Source organism: Solanum pennellii, chromosome 6 (assembly GCF_001406875.1).
Source record: "Solanum pennellii chromosome 6, SPENNV200".
Classification (NCBI taxonomy): Eukaryota; Viridiplantae; Streptophyta; class Magnoliopsida; order Solanales; family Solanaceae; genus Solanum; species Solanum pennellii.
The window spans coordinates 39888725-39911518 of NC_028642.1; the positions used below are offsets into that span (position 1 = coordinate 39888725).

The window sequence follows — 22794 nt, forward strand, 5'->3', positions numbered from 1 at the left end:
CTTTTAACATGTTTAATTTTAATTTTTTATTTGTCTTTTTTTTAACTTGTCATTTTTGATAAATCAAGAAAAGATAATATTTTTTGATTTATTAAACCCTCAATTTATTTAAAGAGTTAATGTTTTTGAAAAAAGTAAATATCTTCAATAAGTAAATTGATTTTTGGAATTCTATCAGTTAATAAAGATAAGATGGTGAACTCTATGTTAAGAGTATTAATTTTTTAATAGGTGTGCCAAGTAAAAAAATGGACAAGTAATTATGCGCAGAAGGAGTATTTCCGTAATAGACCGACCTAATATTCCTTCAAAATCTTGAATTTGTCTCTGTCTCGCGAGGATTGATAAAATAAGGCTTACACCCCCTCCCCCCTTACTTGTACCTTTACTTGTACTCTTCTCTTTGAGGTTCTTTTTTTTGTTTATCAATAAAAATTAGCCCTAATTATCACACCTAACATGTCAAATTTGTATCTTAAATCCATCTTTTTTCTAACCGTGGTTATAATGCACTCATTCTTTCGAAACTCTGAACATGTTTGCCTCGTTAAAAATAAGACGTAAACCGACTTACTTATGCTTTTCTTTTTCAGATTCTTTTTGAGATTCCCTTTTTATATATTAAGTAAAACTAGCCTTAGCCAACCTTGGAAAAAAAAAACATGTTCTATGGTAGTAGAATGGTTAGTTACAATTAAAAAGTTTGTTGAGCAAGCTTCCAACTTCCTACGTTGTCACCTACCTGAGTGGCGCAACTTTTTAGGGGAAATAAGTGATGAAAACGAATGAATGAATGAATGAAAGGAAAGCGTAAAAATAGGGTTGAGAAATATTGCATGTGCTAAGTAGGGTCAATCAAATCTCAAAGTGTAACAATTGCATGTGCGTTTTGGTAGTTGTTTTATTTTATGACTTAAAAAACAAATGGTTCTCATACTCTTCCTTTCTCTCTTCGTGTATTTTCACACGATGTCTGCATTATAATTCTAACTAAATTCAAATCCGGTAAGATCCACTTGAGGGTAATACTGCCAACAAGTTCATATCGAAATCTTTGATTAAGGGTGAAATAATTTCACCAACTGCATTATAACTCATGTTGGTCTAATACTTTTTCTTTCTATTTTGGTTTCTTACTTGGTGTTCGGAATCTGCATTGAAGCCCCGACTAAATTTGAATGGCGCACTTCAGGGCTCATGCAGGGGTGTGGCGCTCCCAACAGAATTTTCTTCATATTCAAAAATTTAAACCTGGAATTTCTGATTAATAATGAAGCAATCTTGCAATTGCACCACAACTCACGTTGGTCTAATACTCTTTCTTTCAAGACGTGGACACTTTAAACTTGCCACTTTCTTCTATAATTAATTAGCATATCTTATGCCTAAAATTCAGCTTCTATTTTTTTGTGTATAAATAGAACTTGGTCAATAACCCTTCGCTCATATCAATTCCCACTCCCACTCATCTCTTATCCTCTTCTTAGTTTTAATTTACTCAATGGCTTCACTTCCACTTGTTTTCTTCTTTTTAAGCTTTTGCTTCTATTCTACTTTTGCTGATTATGGAGGATGGCAAACTGCTCATGCCACTTTCTATGGAGGGGGTGATGCCTCTGGCACAATGGGTATATCCGCTTGTACTTTCTTACTTTCCATCAAACCGACTCAAATACATCAGTGGTCTAAAACAAAATTCAAATAGAGGCGTATATATTTTTGTAAAGTTTATTATAACCAATTATTTAATTTTTCTTGAAACATAATATTCAAGATTTGTCTAACTTATATTACTTCTTTTACAAATAATACTTGATATTTTTAACAAATATACATTTTTTCAAGAAAATGAGGCGCTCAAATTGGGGGCTAAGACAATTGAGCAGCTCCTGCTTTCCATATAGTTTTTCACATTAAAATCAGGTTAACTATACATTATTTATTAATAAAATTAACTTATAAGTGTAAAGAATTTGTACATTACTAGTGGACTTTTTGACTTAGTTTTTAACTGATAACATGTCATATTTTCAAGATTACTATTATGGACGTTGTTAGTGTATAAAAATTAAACTTGTTGTAGTATAATAACATATATGGTTGTCCAAACAAATGCAGGGGGTGCTTGTGGATATGGAAATTTGTATAGCCAAGGGTATGGAACTAACACTGCAGCACTAAGTACAGCACTATTCAACAATGGTTTAACTTGTGGTGCTTGTTATGAGCTCACTTGCAACAATGCAGCTCAATGGTGTCTCCAAGGGACTATTACTGTCACTGCAACTAATTTTTGTCCTCCGAACCCGTCTCTACCTAACAATAATGGTGGTTGGTGCAATCCTCCTCTCCAACATTTTGATTTAGCACAACCTGCTTTCTTGCAAATTGCTAAATACAAAGCCGGTATCGTCCCTGTATCTTTTCGAAGGTAAACTTTAGTATTGACCTAATTATTATTAATAAAAAAAAGTAACGAGTTCAGTTGAACATGTAATAATATGTTGAATTTTGTTTACAGGGTGCCCTGTATGAGAAAAGGAGGAATAAGGTTTACAGTAAATGGACACTCATTTTTCAACTTGGTTTTAGTGACAAATGTTGGAGGTGCTGGTGATATTCAATCAGTTTCAATTAAAGGGTCTAATACTGGATGGCAAGCAATGTCAAGAAATTGGGGCCAAAATTGGCAAAGCAATTCTAATCTAAATGGTCAAAGTCTTTCATTTCAAGTCACTACAAGTGATGGAAGGACACTCATTAGCAACAATGCTGCACCAAATAATTGGCAATTTGGACAAACTTTTGAAGGGGCTCAATTTTAATTTATTTACTATAAAGCACAAATTGAGGGGTTTTCAACTTGTAATTTGTATATGCCATAAAAGGGGTGAGTAGGTTTGGGAGAAAACTCCTTATGGTGGGGGGTTTGGCTCTATTGCTGTGGTGGCTGGTTTGCACCCGCTTAGGCCTATTAGTAATTTTATTTTATTTTTACAATTTTAGAGATATTTGATTAGTGGCCATTTATGGATTTGAAGGTCACTTGAATATCACATAGATTTGTCTATTAGTAGTTCCTAATTCATTGTGTAAGCAGAATTAGGGCAACTTAATGTCATCATGTTATCCTTCTTTATAATTGCTTTGGTACATTTACTTCTTCTATATCTTTCTTTGTGTTTGCCTTTCTCAGGGATGGTTCGACAGTGTTAAAAAAAAAAGATATTCGTCTTAGACCCCCAAATTTAAGGGGGACTCATTTTTAATAGTAATAGGTTATAAGTTATTTTTTTTTAATAAATATTGAATATTATTTGTAAAAAAAGTAAACTTTTCATGAAAATGAAAAAATTATTTGAAGAAAATTGATATATTTGGAGTACTATATCTCATGAAAAATAATTTTGAATAAGAATGATTATATTATCAATTGAAAACTAGAACAAATCAATTATATAAAAGTTCTTAACAATTCAAATTTAAGGCCCCATTTAATTTTTATTTTAAGCGACTAATATGTTTGAGCTACTCGTAACCTTTCTCATTTGACTAATTTGCTTCTATAGGCAAGGCAAGTGAATAAGATCAATATAACAGTTACGCTAATCCTTTCAAACCTATAAGTTGGTCAAACTAGCTTGTAAGTATTGTTTGATAAACACTAAGAGATCGTATGGTACAAAGATCAATACTGCAGGAATTAGTAATGCAGGGATTATTTTTATCAAGTGTTTGGTTCATTATTTTTTACCTAATTTTGTGTGTGGTTTAAAGTTTACAAAAAAAGAATTCTTTCCAATTATACCCTAGAGTTATTATGAGATTTTATATTTCATGTAATTGGGTCAAAGTAGATAATTAACAGACAATATTATTTTTTATAACATTTTTAACTAGCCAGGAGATTAAAAATTTTATTGTCATGTTCACTATTTTCTCACTTAAATTATTTGAGAGTAAATAATTTTCATCTTAATAAATTAGAGTTAATATTTCAAAAGGTCACACAACTACAATGATTTATAGAGAAAATTTATTGAACTTTGTTTTGTATATATATACACTCTTGTTTTAGACTACTTGTGTAATGTTTAACTTATGAATTGTTCTTAAATTCATACATCAACATTAACATACTAGTCCGATTATAATATTTTATATTAATAATAAATAAATTAAATAACTCATATTTTAGAAACAAAAAATTATATCTAAATAATAAAATACAAGCTAATTTATTTAAATAAATGTATTAGTATAAATATAAAATATATAATAAAAAATAAACAAAATGATTAAAAGGAGTTGAGGGGTATTTTTGTTTTTACCTAGATTAGTCCATGGTATTAGAGCTAATACCACCAAATGTAAGGTATTAGTTATACACCCTCTGATACCATATAGGGTGCATAACTAATTCCTGGTTTGATAATACATAGACCCAAAATTTCCATCAAATATAGTATTAAATAATATCACACATGATACTTGGACTATTTCTTCTAATACTCCCTGTCAAACGACCTGAAAGTGCATATTAGTCAAGTGCTTATAAGCCAAAGACATGAATTGGTCAGCCAACTTATGGCACCAAATAGCCACTTTTAGATTGTTGTTTTTAAGTCTAAGCCAGCGTTTGAAAATTATTTAATGTATAAACACAGCTTAGAAAGCAGACAAATATTGTTGCGGCTGCTACTACGCTTCCTCAAACTTTAGAACAGCGTCCATAAGATCAATTCTCAGTTCAAAGTTGAAGTACATTCTATCCTTTACTTTTTTGGTTCAAAACATTGTGTCCTTAAGTTTAGTTTTTAAAATTTTTACTTCAGGATTTTAACTTCGTCGTCCTAAAGTTTGGTTTTTCAATTCATGCTTCGGGGACATTGTGCAAATTCAAACTTCAAGCTTGTGTTCATTTATTGTGATTTCAACTTCTGGCAATTAGAGACTAAGAAAGAATAATGAGTATAAGAAATTAACAATAGTAGTAGTTTATACTTCAATTAAGTTTTCTTAGGATTTGGATGACTAAACAATACAAACATTCATGAATTTGTGACATTAAGTATGAACTCAACAGTTTATACTTCCAGATTGTGTGTGTTAAGTTTGAGCTATGTAGTACATACTTCAATTTAGTATCATGTGAGAATAACATGATAGAACTTATATCATTTGAAATTCATGTTTGGTTGCAATATGAAAATAGACATTGATGTGGATATGAAGAAGAAGAAGAAGAAGAAGAGAAGCAGACAATAAGCAAGAAGTAGAAAAAAAAGAGAAACATACAATTCAGTTTTTGAAGTGCTTGTTAAACTTGTAAAAAAAAAGAGTTGTCTATCCGAGATGTTAACTTTTCAACAACAACACACAAAAAATAATACAATATGTTTACAAAAATCTGTACTATGTAACACCTGCCACTAGGACAGCGTAGATGGTGAGAGTAGGTGACAATTGCCATTGTTAGCTTGATTCTGAAAATCCAAACTTGAAGTTTGGAAACAGGAAAGATTTCAAGATCATTCTCATTCTATGGAAAAGGAGAATCAGGACCAAAGGAATGCACACCTAAAAGTTTTATCTCATGCAAATCAACAGGCTCCTACTTGGTAAAAAAGACTATAGTTCTTTGTCCTTGGAGATACTCCGGGGCAGTCTGCTAATGCTCTCATCCACTATTTTGTAGTGCCTTGAAAATTGCCTGTGGATCTTTCCAGCATACCGATCCACGTGGTCTTCAAATTTATTATACAAGGCAGGCACAGTAATGAATATTATCGTTCCTGTGATGAATTGTGGAGGCAAAAACAAATCAGAATTGCAACTGGCCATTGTAGAAAAACACAGTTCAAATCATGGAAGATGCAAACTGTTGTGGAACTTTGGGAATATGAAGAAACAAAAAATATGAACGCAGTCTTTGCAGAAATGGGACCCACTAACTGAGAGGATGTTTATTGTGGTGGAACTATATCATCTGCATGAAGTCATCAGATCTGTTGCAGTGGACCAACAATGATGGACATGAAACCAGTAAAAATAGCAGCGTAGGGCAGTGAAATTAGGAATGACAATGGGGCGGGGCGGAGAGGGTTTTCCCTTATGCAGGAGCAGAATGGGCAGGGTGGTGCAGGGTGTGTTGAAACTTTTTTCAAGGGATGTAGTGTGGATGCGGGTTGCGGAATTCCGACTTAAAATATATGTGCTTTCTTCCATTAGTTTAGTAGATATATAAACATGAAATTTTTTGCTTGAATTTTTTGGCCAGCTATGGAGTTAACTTTTACAAAACTTTTAACATTAGTTTTAGTTTTTTTGTTGATTTCGATCATTAACTTAGTTCTCAGTAAGATACTCTACAAGATTTCAACCACTCAATTCCACTTAATTAGTTTCTAATACTGAGAAAAAAATACTTGTAAGTTGTAAGTTAGTCCTGGCTTCTAGTTCTCTTTAGCTACTTTGTCATTGCCTTTTCTAAAATATTTTTAAAGCCTTATAATTTTTGGAAATTGTATTGTTTCGTGTTTGACAAAGAAAGTTTAGAAACCAAATGAAAACATAAGCTTGACCCACAGATTCCCTAACCCCTTCTTTAAACAAGAAAATTTTTGTCCCCAACTACATGATTGAGATAATGCTCTATGTTAGTAGTAAGAAATCTTATAACAGTACAAGTTAACTTAAATTAATACTCAGCAGAAAAATCAAAATGGTTTTATGAATATTTTTTTATTTTTTTGTGCGTGTGAAACTAGGTTAAGAAAGAAAAATTATTATGTGGGACAGGGTGTGGTGGGTCTATGCAGGGTGGGGTAGAGCGGATTGAAAACACACATTTTTTCTATGAGGGGAGGAGCGGGTTGGTATCTTCATGGGATTATGCGATCTGCCCCGCAACCGCCCCATAGACATCCCTAAGAGAAACCATTTGATAAAGAAGTGCATCGCTCTTTTCAAGCATATATCATTCTATTTGGTCACTCCCACCCAATTTTAGATGATATTCAAGGGTTTCACAGGGATGCCAGTGCATAAAATCTTCAAGATTTATTCATGCAAACTTGAGATTTTCGTATCAACTACAATATAATCTAAGCCTCAATAGAATAAAGTCAATCAAACAACTGTGCTTCAACCCCAGACCAATCAGGGTCAACTATATACATATTTATATCCATTTCGCTCTATTCAAAACTGTTAATTTTAATACTAGACTAATTAATCTTTTAAGACAAATCAAACTTATCTCTACATGAAGGTATTCGAACCAAGGAGCGTGCAATATCTTCATTTAGAGATAAGTTTGATACTAATAACAATAACCAAAAGTGAATTCTTTCATGTCTACACTTGGGTGGACAGTGTTACGCAGTATTCATGCTAATGGAAATACTGGATATCTGGTAGATTAGTCGAGATGCGCGCAAACTAGCATGGATACGACTGATTTCAAAAAAATAAAAAATAAATAAGCATTCACTCTCATATAACATCGTTAATTTCACAGTAGTCAAAATCTACATTTCACTTAATTAGGTATCCTCAATCACATATCATTATGTACCACCACTCCATTTTCAACCATCTTATTTTAATGCCATGTTACATCTTCATTTTCTTTGTTCTTTTTTCATTTTTTTTTCTTTGATAAAGAAAAGATTTTATAAATGTGATGAGGAAAATCACGAGTCTATAAGGGTTGATACAGAAAGTAAAGAACCTTGCACAAAATATGATTCTATAAAGTATAAAAGACTACCAAATCATCAAAATTGACTGAGACCTTATGACACTTTAAAAAAATTGACTAGAAACAAAAGACATGCTCTCATTTGTACCAAAGTGTTCTCACTCATTCAAAAGCTCTCTTATTTCTCTCTCCTTCTATAAGCCACAAAAAGGCCACAAGCTACATCTCAATCTCTTCGCCTTCTTTTTACAATGTCTCGACACCTGATTGAACAAAACATCCACAACTACAGGTAGCATTGACAACAATATTCCATTTTTTTTTCCATAATGAACAATATTCTGAAATTTTTCAGCGTAGTCTATCATAACTAGTCCTACGGTCGGACAGTTTAACTGTAAATGTTCAAGATATTCTCCCTAGTCTTTGCATATGTAGTGCAAAGTTCACATACGTAATCCTCTTCTTCTTCTTCATTGTTCCGCTATGAGAATCTCCCTTCTTACTGCTAGTCAAGTGATAGAGCATACTTTCCTAGGAGTTCTAGGAATCTAAACTAAAAAGCCTAAGAATATTGTGTCCTCTCAATTCAATAAAGTTTTGTAGAAGGATTTTACCGATAAAATTCCAATCCCTTTCCCTTCCATAGCCAATCATCCGGGTTCATCAATCACCTATTCCACTCAGAGTAGGACCACTGAATTTCGGTTTCTTCTTCAAGCATGTCATTCTTAGAAGAGACTGAGACTAAATATCTTAACTAACTACTTGTAGGCACCACAATTATATCTCATCTCACTTCACCTTTGTTTATGGGAGCTAAATTTACTCCATGTATTTTTGTCTTATTTTTACTTATCATTAAAACCATTACCCTCTGTAATAGTGCTCGTTATGATTGCAACTTTTGGTTGACTCCTTGACTAATTTTGTCGACTAATACAATGCCATCCCCAAATAGCATGCACCTTAAATCTTCATTCTTCGTCTATTAAGTATCGATTATCTCATTCATAACTAAGGATTACAAATACAAGCTCAACAAAACTCCCAACGTAGGTTCATGTGTATAGGAGACACTTCTAATTTTCAACTGTTCTCAACCATGTACCACTTCTTACATATCCGTTACAGTATTCATACTCATTATGTGTATACTTTCTTTTTCTTTTTACATGTTACTTTTGATATGTTTATTGTTTTGTCTCAAAGACTTAGCAAAAAACTTTCTTACTTTATCATATATTTTCTCTAGGTAGATGAATATGAAATCATTCTGCCTCTTACTATAAATTTCTGTAAATCTTGTTAGGAAAATAGAGTCTCTATAATAAATCTACCCGAAAACCAAATTGGTTCATTGTCATCCTTGCAATGTCCTGATGTTTGTACTTTATTGCTCTTTTCCATAGTATGGTTCATAGGTTTAATACTACAGTAATCTACTCAAATTTATTTCTCTTATTTGTCCTTATTAAATTGGAACAAGGGTGCTCAGTCATACAAGGGACCAAGGAAACTCAGTAAAGCACAGCAAGAAATAAATAGGGAAGGATAAATTCATTGAGCACATATATCTATAAAGATTCATCAAGTTACATCAGTGTAATGAATAGGCACATACCGATATATGCAAGTGTGAAGAAAGATATTACGCTTCCTATGACAGATAGAAGCCACAGAACAATAACTACCTGCAAATATGTCAAAATTTGGCCAACTCAGTTCTATTCAAATGACAATTAGTCCATATTATAACCAACACTTGTATCCTAAGAATAAAGTAGGACACAATATTCAAGATATGATAACAACAACCCATAAGTTAAACCATCAGCTACCATGGGTGGCTCGATGGAAGTAAATTACTGTAATATCATCAATTACTAGTCAAGCTGGATAACTTATTGCACGTAATCTGAAAGGAGATGAAGCCAGTTGTGGGCCTAAAGGCACAAATTACGCTCCACAAATTCCCCAGTCGTCATGTAATACTTACAACTCACTATGAAATAAATCAAAATACAAACGTCAAGATTCATAAGCACCTTATAATTGTTGAATGAAAACAATACATTACTGGTCATATGCACCAGATGTCACAGAGTACTGGATATTCTCCACTCTGTTATGTTGAAAGTTAAAACATTACAGAACAATAATGCATTTTCCCTTTCTCAGCATGATTCCAGGTCAATTCTAATTTTCTCTTCTCAGTTTATGCACTTGGGAAAAACACTTAAACACCTAATTTAAGGTCATTGTTTAAGTTTTTTCAGAGATCATGGTTTAGTTTGATTTATTGTTGCCGGAGGCACAATGTCCAGCATTAATCACACCCCTACGTTTTTGGCCTGTTTTTTGTTGTTTTTGGATAAGGAATCACATCCTCACACTTGGTGAGCACTAACCTTGAAGAATAGTTTGAAATCTTTGCCAAGAGTGATATCATGAGCCATGAGAAGCATATAATTCATTTTGACCCGAAATGATGCTGCAGCATTATTAACCATTTCTTCTGACAAGACTAACTCTGGTAATGCTGGGAGTTGTCTGTCGAAGATAGAAAAAGAAAAATCAGTTGAACTTCTCCATAGGAGAACGAAAAACAGAAAGAGACAACTATCTAAACGAATTAGTGAAATGAGTATGGGAACAATACTTCTTCCTGAAGGCTGCATAGTTTGCACGGAGAAAGAGCAGAACTATCAGAATCAGTAAAACATCAGAAGAAACTGATAAGAAAGGTAACTCTGAATACTCAAAGATGATCCAAGCAACTGTAGCAGCAACAATGATGCCAAAAGAGACACGCCTCCGCCTCCACAATATAACGTCAGCAGCTTATACCAAGTGAAACAATAAGTAAGTCACAACAAAGTCATCAAGCAACAAGAATGAATTTGAAGAAGACACAAATTAAGGTAAATGTAAAACAATCAACCCTGGCTTCAAGATAGCTACTGCACTCAAAGATGAAGTAGAGGAGGTAACAAAGCTAATATATGTGGAGATTGTCAAGAAACATAACTAAGTCTTTATTAGAGAGCCATCTTTGATTCATATAATGATTGAGCTCCACTACCAAATCTATTTTTAGAACACATCCTTCATACAAAGCAAGAGAGAAATACGCATAAAAAAGTGATTCAACCAGTAATAACAGGAGTTGTTAAGCTCTATGCTGACATGAATTAAATCAGAAAGTTCAACCACAAAGCTGCAGGGCCACAGTTCCAAGCATTTCCAGCATGAGCACAAAGAGAATCATATACAGGCATGATTTTTCACTTTACACGCTTCCTAGTCTCAGTCTCTTGGATCAATACATTATAATTGCTAACCTAACATAAAATAAAAAACTTAAACTCGGGTTTTTATATTTAATCAAAGTTATATGATCATATTTTCAGACGAACTATCAGCTTCATTTCCATGAAACTTGGCGTAACAGTTAAACCAAAGAGCGGACTTCTGCCAGTTGATCTCTTTGAGACTCAATAATAGAGGAATTTACCTTTTCCGCCGCCCATCATCTGGTGGAAAGAGGTTTGCCGGCCGAACAACTTGTAAGCAGAACTAGTCGCGGCCGATGTTGACGGAGCACCGGAAGCACCGTTATTACCTCTCCCATTTCCGTTCCCTTCTATGTTGCAAAGATCGTCGGAATGCTCCATTGAATTTCACTATGAAGTAGTATCAAAATTCACATCACAAAACCCCAAAATTTGTACTTTTGAAGAAGGAAGATAGAGAAATTGGCATACTTATACCTCTAGCTAAACAAAATATAATTCCTAGTAGGGTATGTTGAAGTCCATAATCATGATGGAAGGAAGCTAATTTGGTACTAAAAATTTCAACCAACCAATCGATGATTACAATGAGAATGAACCATCTCTTTTTTTTTTCTTCCCGTGTGGGGTAATTATGACGTGGATGCGGCTGCTTTAGTTCAGCAATATTTTCACGCGCCAGTAGTGTGTGTCCTTCACGCTCCGCCATTTATCAATTGTTTCCTCTCAAATTATGAGCCTTCGAATTTTCAGTTTTTGGTTTTCGATTTTAGAAAAATGTATACTATATATTAAATTAAACTAATTTGGTTCGATTTGTTTTTCTACTTTGGTTTAATTTAGTTCATATTTTTAAACTAATTTTTTGGTGTGAATGAAAAATAAAATAAAGATAAAGTATAAGAAAATTATGTCAAGGAATGATGTGTATTACCGTGAAACACTTATCATGCTAACTAAAAGACTATATTTGTCTATATTAAAAATATTGTGCCTCCAACAATTTATCAAGAAAAACAAATATGAAGATGGTTCCTTTATATAATAGATACTGATAAAAATATGTATGAGTTCTCTTGGAAATTTCAAGTTAACTATTGAACTGTACATTTGGTGTTACATTGATTTGTTTATGAATGATTAAATTGTTGATTTGATTTTTCGGTGCACCAAAATTTTGAGACCCTTACACCAAACACCGAACCGAATTTTCAAAAAAATAGCACTGATACTGAATCGAAAAACCAAAAAATCGAATTAGTTTGATTCGATTCGATTTTTCAGTATTTATGGCCACCCCTAACTCTTATATGTTTGGCAAGTAAGGAAACAATTTTCGATTTTTATAATTGATTTCCATGTGATACTTTCCACCTCCTACCAACAATAAACTTAAAAGTAAATGTATACAATAAAATTATAATAGATAAACAGAAATTATCTAACATTTTTATTTACTTTGAATTGAATTTTAGATTTGAAACATCACGATTTTCAACTCATTTCATTTTTTAACCATTAAATCATATTCTTGAATAATCAATTTTTCTATATTTGTCTAGTTAAATTTTTTTACGATAAAATAAATTTCTTTACAAATAAAAATTGACTTGACTTAGAAAATTAAAGAAAATAATTTTGACAAATTGCATTCCTTGTTCTGATTATTTTTGTTAGAGAAAATGATCAAAAGCCCCCCCAACCTATACCCGAAATCCCAACTACACACTCCAACTTCAATGGTGTCCCATTACCCACCTAAACTATATTTTTATCTATTTTCTTCCCACATAAGTGCTGACCTGTCATGGGAGGTGTTGTCACCGCCTCTAGGCACGTTTGAAGTAAAATTTGACGAAAAATTTCCCCCTTCTCCTACAGTCATCTTCCTCACTTTTAAATACCCATTACTTCTTCTTCCCCCCACCATTAATCCTTGTTTCTTTAGTAAAAAATTCACGAAATTCTCTCAAAATCAAGTAGGGTTTAGTTGTTAATGTTCAATTGTACTTCAAATCTTGAATTTAGGGTTTGTAATCTGATCTAATTTCTTATTTAGGTTTCTAATTAGAAGTTTGAATTTTCTCGAAATTCATCAAAATGACAAATGAAAACTTGAATACGCTTTATATGGATGAATCAGACCCAATGCTCAACGTTGTAGTGAGATGCAAACACGGAATTTTGCTGAATTAGCAAACTTCTTGGTCGAAATTAAATCCGAAAAAAAGATTTTGGTGATATCACTTGATAATGCAGAATCGTCTGATGTAAATGCTCTTACTTTTGATGATGCAGAATCGTTTGATGATAACCAAAAGTGGAGTAGGAGATGAAAAGAGGATTTTTGAAATTTTCTTGCTTCCTTTGTTCTTCTTTCAGTTTAGGGAGAAATGGAGGGGGGGGGGAGCAAGAAAAGGGAGAAAAAGAAGAAACGGGAGTTTCTAGGTGTGGGTCCCAGCATGTGGAATCACGCAGCTTGACTTATTTGATTTATGTGTTGAGGTCAGCACTTAGGTGGATAGAAAATAGATAAAAATATAGTTTAGGTGGGTAATGGGACACTTGTAAAATTTAAGTGTGTATTGGGATTTTGGGTATATGTTGGGATTTTTTTTGATTATTTTCTCTTTTTGTTATTCTCAGACTCCCGTTCCCGCACCCCCCACTTTATCCGTCACTCCTTGAGACAAATATTTTTTATGTTAAATATTTTTAAATTTATCATATTCTTTTAACTTATATTATAAAAATTACTTTTTTTCAGGAAAATGGTTCCCGTAAACATCAAACAGACCAGGGTCTTTTTCTTTTTCAGCTACTCCGCGTTTATAATTGAAAAAAAGAGAACGCATTCCACGTTTATCAGCGCTGAATATGAGATAAAAAAACACAGCTGCTCCATTAATTTTATGGCTAGACTTGATTTAGTCCTTTTTATTAACAATTAAACATAAAGAGTCCTTTAAGTTTGTAATTTAGGGTCATTGTTCCCATAATTAACGGTGTATCAATCAGTGTTTTTAAAGTCTTCGGGCAAATTTCAGGATGGGAGATGTATCAAAAATATTTTAGAGTGTGACCTATAAAGCGTACACCTTAGAATCTGTGAGTCCACTTTAAAATTTATTTTAATACATAAGTCACGTAAAAAAGTAAATTCTGAACGTTAAATTTTTATTTTAAAAATATTTTTCTATAAATTATATTTACTTTATTATTAGCGTGTAATGATACTTACACTTGTGTTTCGTGTTATAGTGATTTTTTAAAATATGTATAAATAAAGAAAACAATAATCATAAAATTGACATAATAATAAATACTTGTTCAAATATTGATATAATAGATAGTCCAAAAAACTATGATTTTAGGCAATTCTCTTATATTTTGTCTATCGCTCTTGCACTTCCTATCATACTTATTTTTTTAATATATAAACAATGAATAAGTGTAAATATTAGTTGAGATTAAGAAGGACTAGTAAATATGGAGATCAATGATAAAATGAATGATGATTTCATTTTAAAGATTATCCCAGCTATGATTATTTTTGTGTGTTACCTTTATCAAATCTATACTTTTGTCTATAATATTAGTGATTCATTTGAATTGAAGATACATGAGATTAACTCTTCATAAATTCATTAGACTTATATATCTCATTTCATATTAAGTAAAATGTCTTGCATCATTTCACACACCCATCTTTTTAAATTTTAACCATATTTCTCAACAAACCATCAGAAAGAGAAATATAACAAAAATTAAGTTTACATTGATCCCAAAATATCTCGGAAAAATTACATAAATTAATACATTTTAAAAAATAATTACTGATTTTAGCGATACTTTTTGTTTATTACCATTTATATCAATGCATGGTTAAATATGTTATATGTATTAAAAGTGAATTATGTATGCAATATATATGAATTATATTTGTTTTTTGAAATATATCATGTTTGTTTGGTAAAAAATTGTCACATTGTATTATAAGTGTATTAAAATGTGTGATAAATGTATTATTCATCATTAAAATTTGTATTATATGTGAATAATAAATTGTTCTTTGTAATATGTATTAAACTTGTATTATAAATGAATTAAAAGTGATCAAGTGAGGTAAAAATATTATTGCTATAAATGGTAAATATTTTTTTATTATAGTATATTTATGTAAGTTTCCCAAATATCTCTAACTTTACCATTTAAAGACCAAATTCGTAAATCACAAGCACTGGTTTATTGCTTATGCTTTTAACAAACTGCATTAGAAGTAGAAGTATGTAATGGAAAGAAGTTTTCTCCATTTTTTCTTAAAACGAACAATACTAATTGTTTGACAATTATATAATATTTCAAGTTTTTTCTCGAAACTATTTTTTACCTTAGTGAAACGTTAAATTCATATTAATATAAATTTTTTTTAAAAAAAATACATAAATTACAAATTCACGTATAATAAAAAGAAAATTACATATACATATTAGCAAATAAAGATCAATTACTAAATGACAAGTCACTAACTTTTATCATTTGGACGGTATGATTCGATTGAGTCAAAATTAGGTATATAGTAGTATAAGACAAGTATGAAGCCCTATTATTTATGGTACCTCTTTGTCATAAAGTCTCAATGAATAAAGTAAATTGAAAGGACAAACTTTAGAGAAACCAACCTTTAAATAGAAACATTAAATTTACACAAAATTAGCCACTAAATTGAATGAAAAATATTTGTGTGGTACCGATAATTGATAGGTAAAATTTATTCGCACTGGGTGTTTAAATTAATTTAATATATGTATGTCATGAATTTAAATTATTGTTCATTTTACTTAAACTTGATTAACTAAAATGTGTTTTATTTCATTAAATCACATAGTGATGAAAATTGCATTAGTTTGGTGTAAACACCAGGTGCATGTAACTTCACTTTTATACTTTACTGATTACACTCAAAAGATAAAATATACTTTTAATTGTCATGTTGCACTTCAAAAGTTAATTTGACTAATTTTAAAATTTATATTAGAATATATTAATTCAAAAATTGTACGAAAAGTACCATAAATTATAATTTTTTACATATTAATATAATTAATAAAACATCGTGAAATATTAGTCAAAATAATTATTATTGACTCTAAAATGAAAATCATAACATTTAAAAGTGGATGAAGATAATATTAGAAAAGATTAACTTTCTTCTAATTTATGTCTGAGTTTAGCATAATAGTCATTGCACTACGACAAGAACAAACTGCAAACTGTTCATTTCAATACCAAAGCAAAAAAATTAAATTCCTTTTTACCTTGCTAATTGAACTAATATTACATAAGATTTAATAATATATCACTACATGGTTATTTGAAATAAAAGAATGGCAGGGAGCCTAGATTCAGATTTACATGCATTAAGTGGACATTTGACCACGAAAAAAAGTATTACTTTAATTAAAAACTTCAAGGAAATTATGTTTGGTCATATTCTTTTCTAAGAATATTTAGAATTTGAATGTATATTTTAAAATATGATTTATATCTTTTAATTTAAAAAATTATTAAAATTATTCAACTTGATTAATTTATCTAAAATATACAATTAAATTTATTCTAAAAAATTGGTATCTCAAAAAGATAATTATATAATATTATAGGTTATATTTCATGTACGAGCTTTTACATGCTATTAAAATTTTTTTTTACTATATTTGAAATTTTTGGAGTTAGAGTTGAAGAGTGAAGTGTATTTACTTTTAATTATTGCAATTAATATTTGATTGTTTCAACCATTTTCTCCTTTTAAAAAAATTGATTTAACCAAAGTCAATTTTTTTGAAAGAAAATATAGTATAAAAATATAAACAAGATTCTGAAGTATTCTCCAAAGTCTGAAATATTTCTTCCAAAGTGTTCATTTCAATAGCACTAATTCCTTTTTACGTAACTAATTAAAATAATATTACTTAAGATTTTATAATATATTACATGATTATTTTGAAATATAAAAGAAATCTATGGAACCTAGAGTCATATTTCTAATCCACATGTTATTAAATGGGTTGACCATTAAAATAACAAAAACACTTTATTTTAAAATTTTAAAGTTGAAGTTCTGTTTCCATAGCAAAGAATATTAAGAATTTTAAAGTATTTTTTTTAAAAAAATAATTTATATCTTTTAATTTTAAAAATTATCAAAACTACTCAACTTGATAATTTACCTAAAACAGGAGTACTATTCAATTTATTCTTAAAAAAATAGTATCTTCAAATTAATAATTACATAATATCATAAATTAGATATCATATACGAGCTAATACATACTATTAAAAATACTTTTTCAGAATATTTAAAATTTTTAAAGTTAAAATTGAAGATTGAGATGTGTTTACTTTTAATTTTTGTAATTATCCTTATTTTTTAAAAAAAAAAATAAGAAATGTAAAAACAAGATATTGAATGTCTTTCAAATTTGAAATACAACTTCTTTGAATTTCCTAGGATCAAATGCTATTTTCAAATAAATAAAAAATTATTGGTCTCAAATAATAATGAATAATTATATTTCCTTAATTGAATAGACATCGTTAAACATTGGATCAAATTAAAAGTAACGAGAAATTCTAAACTTGGTGGACTCTATATGTTCAGTATTAAACTTTAAGGACCAATCCGTACTAACCTTCAATATTAAGAGACTAATTAAGTTAAATATTTTTTTGTTGAAGATGCAAGCACGTCCCTCCCCCCTTCTCAGATTTTGACTGAGATTTGCATACATATAATTTACTCACATTTCCAGGATACAAAATTATCAAACTCTCTGTATACAGTCGCTGTAGTTGGAACTTGGAACTGACTGCACAACCTTTTGCCCTAAAATTTAAGTCGAAAAATTTCTCAAATCCATACAAAATACACATATACAGGCTTGTTAACTTGATTGGATCTGTAATTATATGGAATTTTGGATATGGTAGCGTGAAGAATTTGTGGTGTTGGATCAAATTTGTTGCTGGTTTTTGGGAAGTATTTCTTTCAGATGTGAGATTTTGTACATACTGATTTTTTTTTTGTTTCATTTGATTGTTGCTGTGGAATGTTGAGGTTTATCATTGTTTGTTGTTCGATCTAGATAAATTAGCGGAGCAAGGAGCTGTAGCTGAAAGGATGAGTGAGAACAAGCGCTTTCAGCTTGGCACCATTGGAGCTTTGTCTCTATCTGTTGTTTCATCAGTATCTATTGTGATATGCAATAAAGCGCTTATGAGCACTTTAGGTTTTCGTTTTGGTGAGTTAATTGTCATTGTATGGATCATCATTTTACAAGATGCTTGTCATATTGAATACGGAATCGAAATGTGAATACGTGATTAAATTTTGCTTTTCATGCTAAAAGTTTGCTTTTTGTGCTATTGTTGAAAAATTAAAAAATAGCAACATCAGTTGTTAATGAGATATGTAGTCTCCTTATATGACTTGTGCAATACTCTACAGTTAAGTTAGGTCCAAGATTCATTTCCAGCAGCTATGTTTGATTTTTCAAATCATCCTCTCAATTTGATAACATATCGATTCCAAGTTGGATGTGCTTCTGTTTTGTCTTACACTTAACGTGTTTCTAGTTTTGATTACATAAGAAGTTGTCCTGACATGATACTGTCCCTACTAATCACCGATGGATGAATAAGTTAGTCTTCCCTCTATACTAGTGTCTTTAGATAAATCTGTCCTTGAAGTTTTAGTTAAAGGTATGAACTTATGTTTAGATAGTTTTGAACTATTAACTGCAGTGAATAATACTTTGTGGTTGCAAATTCATGTTCAAACCACTTAAGAATCAAGATCTACTTTTTTTACCTAGATTTTTCAAGTTGTCTTAATAGCTGTTATAATTTCCAAGATAGAGATGAGATGATAATGTGTATAAATTTTGTTCTATGGCAGCTACAACTTTGACGAGCTGGCATCTACTGGTCACTTTTTGCTCCCTCCATGTGGCGCTATGGATGAAGCTATTTGAACACAAACCTTTTGATCCAAGAACTGTTGTTGGATTTGGTATTCTGAATGGAATATCAATTGGGTTGCTAAACCTTAGCCTTGGTTTCAATTCTGTTGGTTTTTATCAGGTACGTTCTTTCCCTTCATCTCTATTTCAGATAACATGGCTGCATAATGATTTTCCTAAATTCCAAGCTTTCTCGCTAATGTGTTAGATGACGAAGCTTGCAATCATACCATGCACTGTATTTTTAGAGACAATTTTCCTCAGCAAGAAATTCAGGTCAGTTTATCATTTTTATTGGGTTAATCAGTGTTTTTGGATTGATGCCATTTTCCTCTTTGAGTCGCTAATTTTCCTTTGCACTGCAACTTTGACTAAAAAATGAACTGGATAACTCCTAAAGTTGCATTAGCTACCAAGATAAGTGATTCACTGACCAATCCATTCATACTGATCCAGTACTGTTAAATCAGACGATGGCAACCAAACTAATTCTTAGCGAAACCTGTAAAGACTGAATCATGTTTCTCTAAGCAATCAACTGGTTATTTGAAGATGGTCTGAGAAAGTACTTCATCTACTAATGGTTTTTTTTTTTTTACTGACAATAATGGATTTTGCTTTAGCTACGTAACTTTTTGCTAGACTTGGTTCTCATAAAATTCTTCTTCTCTATTTGAGCTTTAACCTGAAATTTCCTTGTTTTACAGTCGGAGCATTCAACTCTCTCTTTGCGTCCTTCTTTTGGGTGTTGGAATTGCAACTGTAACTGATTTACAGCTGAACTTCCTGGGTTCTATCTTGTCACTCCTTGCAGTTCTTACCACTTGCGTTGCTCAAATTGTATCCTTCTAAAGTAGCTGGCTCCTTATTTCCATTGTTTGCACTGTTTTTGCATATTTCAAGCTGCATACGGATCAGATATGGCAAGTTTTGTGGGTCACAAGAGGTCTTTAGCTTAACTTTTAACTAGTGATGGATGCATCTTCATGCTATCACTTTTCATATTTTTCTTCTAAGACTAATATGGAGATGCAAAATCTTTGTGTTATCTATCTAACCTACCTTGAACATATAACTTGCTTTGTTATATCTTCTTAGATGACCTTAAACTTATATCCTATACTATTTTAGCTTTATTTGATCTCGATTCAATGTCATAAAGCTTGAGCATTACCAAGCAGCTCCTTGGTATGTGAACTGTTTATACCTGCTGCTTTCGGAGTTGTATTTGCTTCTTTTACATATTTTTTGAAATGTTAAGCAAGGATGTAACTAGTATAAACAACAAAGATGTTGCTTTGTAGATACAAAGTCGGGGGAATCCCTCTGCAAAAACAAAAAGTGGGGTTCCAATCTATGCCTAGATATTCCTGTAGTGAATTGATGATTGTCTGAACAATTTATGGATTTTAACCTATGTTATATATATTATACACCCACACACACACACACATCCATATATCGTCATGGTCCATACATCTTTTCTTCATGTTAGTTCTTAATTAGCTTCTTTCAGATGACCAATACCATCCAGAAGAAGTTCAAGGTTTCTTCAACACAACTGTTGTATCAATCTTGTCCTTATCAAGCCATGACTTTGTTCGTCTCTGGTCCGTTTCTGGATAAGTTTTTGACTCAGCAAAATGTATTTGCCTTCAGATATACACCACAAGTGCTGGTAAGCATTATAAACCCATCTTGTACAATGTCCTTACTGCTCCTATAGTAATGGATGGGGTATGGTTCCAGATCTAATTCATTTTTGTAAGTGCAGACTTTCATTGCTATGTCCTGCTTGATCTCAGTCTCTGTTAACTTTAGCACATTCCTTGTGATTGGAAAAACATCCCCTGTCACCTACCAAGTCCTTGGCCATCTTAAAACTTGTCTAGTATTAGCTTTTGGATATATCTTACTTCATGACCCATTCAACTGGAGGAATATTCTTGGGATCTTTGTTGCTATGCTGGGAATGGTTCTTTATTCATATTATTGCACTCGTGAAGGTCAGAAAAAAGCTACAGAAGCATCAGTACAACTTCAGGTATAACATGATACTTTTGGTTCATCAGATCCATTTTATTTCTTTGTTACGGTACTTCACTAGCTACTAATGTCATCAATTCTACTCCCATTATAATGATTACAGACCAAAGAAGATGAATCTGATCCTCTAATAGGCATGGAGACTGGAGCTGGTGCAATAAATGATGTAGCTCTCCCAATATCCCCAATTGGGAAAGCAGATAATGATTTCCGTGCTCGAGACTACAACCGCTGAAAATGGTATATTTAGCATTCCAAGATGCATCAATTGAATTATGATGAAATTGATAGTTCGCCATGGGAATAGTGCAATTGCAACAATACTTCCCCTACTTCAAAATCATATGAGTAACAAAGAACGCTTTCACTTCCACTTTGATTGCTGTTTGATGTCTAGATTTGAAATGTTACCGCTGCTCCGTAGTAAGCAATGCATGTACTTCCCTGATTTATTGTATAATTAGAATATTTGAGGCATAGTAAAATGATTTGATCAGAAATTATTTGAGTTCTAGCTGAATAATGTTATCTCTGAACAGTATATATATATTACTCTAAGCAGCTTTTCTCCAATTTGCGTACTTTGATGTTATCTCTGAACTGTATTTATCTTTTATCTTTATTCTAAGCAGCTTTTCCCCAACCAGCAATACTTTCCATTGTTTTACATTTGATGTTTCTTATTAAATCCAGCTATATATATCTTTACTGTGTGCAAATTGCCTTTTTAGTTTGTGGAGAACTTTTTTGCACAATAGGTGATATATATATCTCTGTCGTTGGTAATTCTTATTACCCTCTTGGGCCAATAGGGCTTTAGTTTAGTGGTAATGACGCAACACATGTACTGCACATTAGGTATAGGCTACAAATTTGAACCGTGACCGACTGAAGCATGGTATTTAAGTGGGAGCAAAAAAAAAAGGTGAACCCTAAGTTCTGAATTTGTGAGCATAACTAGGGTTGGGTGAGCTAGCCCACAAGGAATATCTTAGTTATCAAAAGAAATCGTAGTACCCTCCACTTCCCAATCTAGAATTATTTTTATCACACAAATCAAACAACTCCGAAGAATTCAGAGGAAGTAGAAAGCAGAAACAGCAAAACAAATACAAAATGAATAAACCAAGGTAGGAATTGAGAATAGAAGGAACAATTAAGATATATAGAAAAGAAGAAGTTAATGATTGGCAAAGTTTTTTTAGTGTAATATGCTACAGCCTAGAGGGGATAATGTATCACTTTATATGCCTAGTGATGATCTATACTTGAAGAAAAGCATTTTGGTCCCCTTTGTCACTTAGATTATCTCCTAACCATTTGTCCCTTCTTTCTTTTCAAATCTTATTAGGGAATTAATCAAAGTGCACAGAAACTATTTTGAACATTACGGTGATTTAAAAAAAATAGTTGAGGGGGCATGTGCTTGCTTATATTTTGATTCCTGAAGAGTCCTAGTAGATGGAACTATACTTCCATAATCATATTAGTAGAGAACTGATAAATTAATGTATATTTTGCACTATCTCCAAGACACAAACGTTAAGGTCTTTGACTAAAAATGATCAGATTTTTCTAATTATACTTATACATATTAACCACCTCATGAGATTCTTCTGCCAATAATTACAGATTTCGATTCAAATTAATCCTTAAATTTTGGATACCAAATGCTTTGTATAAAGAAAAGAATAAAAACTTAGGATACACATGCATTTCTATAGAA

The 22794-nt window shown here is 31.6% G+C and overlaps 3 protein-coding genes across 4 annotated transcripts; 2 read left to right on the top strand and 1 right to left on the bottom strand.

Moving 5' to 3' along the window:
• The first annotated feature begins 1419 nt into the window (after window positions 1–1419).
• Window positions 1420–3155, top strand: LOC107023255 (expansin-A8-like). Its single transcript, XM_015223884.2, has 3 exons — window positions 1420–1628; window positions 2119–2431; window positions 2522–3155. Exons 1-3 carry the CDS (start codon window positions 1502–1504, stop codon window positions 2823–2825), a joined length of 744 nt encoding a protein of 247 aa, XP_015079370.1. The 5' UTR covers window positions 1420–1501; the 3' UTR covers window positions 2826–3155.
• A 2145-nt stretch (window positions 3156–5300) lies between these two features.
• Window positions 5301–11718, bottom strand: LOC107023256 (reticulon-like protein B16). Of its 2 annotated transcripts, XM_015223886.2 has the most exons (6): window positions 11479–11604; window positions 11223–11391; window positions 10368–10548; window positions 10117–10258; window positions 9330–9399; window positions 5301–5795 (listed from the first exon to the last, which is right to left on the bottom strand). In XM_015223886.2, exons 2-6 carry the CDS (start codon window positions 11380–11382, stop codon window positions 5632–5634), a joined length of 717 nt encoding a protein of 238 aa, XP_015079372.1. In that variant the 5' UTR covers window positions 11383–11391; window positions 11479–11604; the 3' UTR covers window positions 5301–5631. The 2 variants fall into 2 exon arrangements, with proteins under 2 accessions (XP_015079372.1, XP_015079371.1); XM_015223885.2 differs by having other exon boundaries at window positions 11223–11718.
• Window positions 11719–17732: 6014 nt separating this feature from the next.
• LOC107023842 (UDP-xylose transporter 3-like) lies at window positions 17733–21649 on the top strand. The gene is made up of 8 exons (XM_015224658.1): window positions 17733–18055; window positions 18147–18302; window positions 18959–19143; window positions 19231–19298; window positions 19730–19862; window positions 20539–20700; window positions 20797–21066; window positions 21172–21649. The coding sequence occupies exons 2-8, from the start codon at window positions 18182–18184 to the stop codon at window positions 21301–21303; spliced, it is 1071 nt and encodes a 356-aa protein (XP_015080144.1). The 5' UTR covers window positions 17733–18055; window positions 18147–18181; the 3' UTR covers window positions 21304–21649.
• Window positions 21650–22794: the final 1145 nt, after the last annotated feature.

What these genes read in the sequence shown, in the direction of transcription:
- LOC107023842 (XM_015224658.1), top strand. Translation starts at nt 18,182, where the DNA reads ATGAGTGAGAACAAGCGCTTTCAGCTTGGCACCATTGGAGCTTTGTCT. An exon ending in CCACTTGCGTTGCTCAAATT is followed by an intron (nt 19,863 to 20,538) that starts GTATCCTTCTAA and finishes AGCTTCTTTCAG; the next exon opens with ATGACCAATACCATCCAGAA. An exon ending in GATATACACCACAAGTGCTG is followed by an intron (nt 20,701 to 20,796) that starts GTAAGCATTATA and finishes TTGTAAGTGCAG; the next exon opens with ACTTTCATTGCTATGTCCTG.
- LOC107023256 (XM_015223885.2), bottom strand. Translation starts at nt 11,382, where the DNA reads ATGGAGCATTCCGACGATCTTTGCAACATAGAAGGGAACGGAAATGGG. An exon ending in GATGATGGGCGGCGGAAAAG is followed by an intron (nt 10,549 to 11,222) that starts GTAAATTCCTCT and finishes ACTTGGTATAAG; the next exon opens with CTGCTGACGTTATATTGTGG. An exon ending in TATGCAGCCTTCAGGAAGAA is followed by an intron (nt 10,259 to 10,367) that starts GTATTGTTCCCA and finishes TATCTTCGACAG; the next exon opens with ACAACTCCCAGCATTACCAG.
- LOC107023255 (XM_015223884.2), top strand. Translation starts at nt 1,502, where the DNA reads ATGGCTTCACTTCCACTTGTTTTCTTCTTTTTAAGCTTTTGCTTCTAT. An exon ending in TGATGCCTCTGGCACAATGG is followed by an intron (nt 1,629 to 2,118) that starts GTATATCCGCTT and finishes AAACAAATGCAG; the next exon opens with GGGGTGCTTGTGGATATGGA. An exon ending in GTCCCTGTATCTTTTCGAAG is followed by an intron (nt 2,432 to 2,521) that starts GTAAACTTTAGT and finishes TTTTGTTTACAG; the next exon opens with GGTGCCCTGTATGAGAAAAG.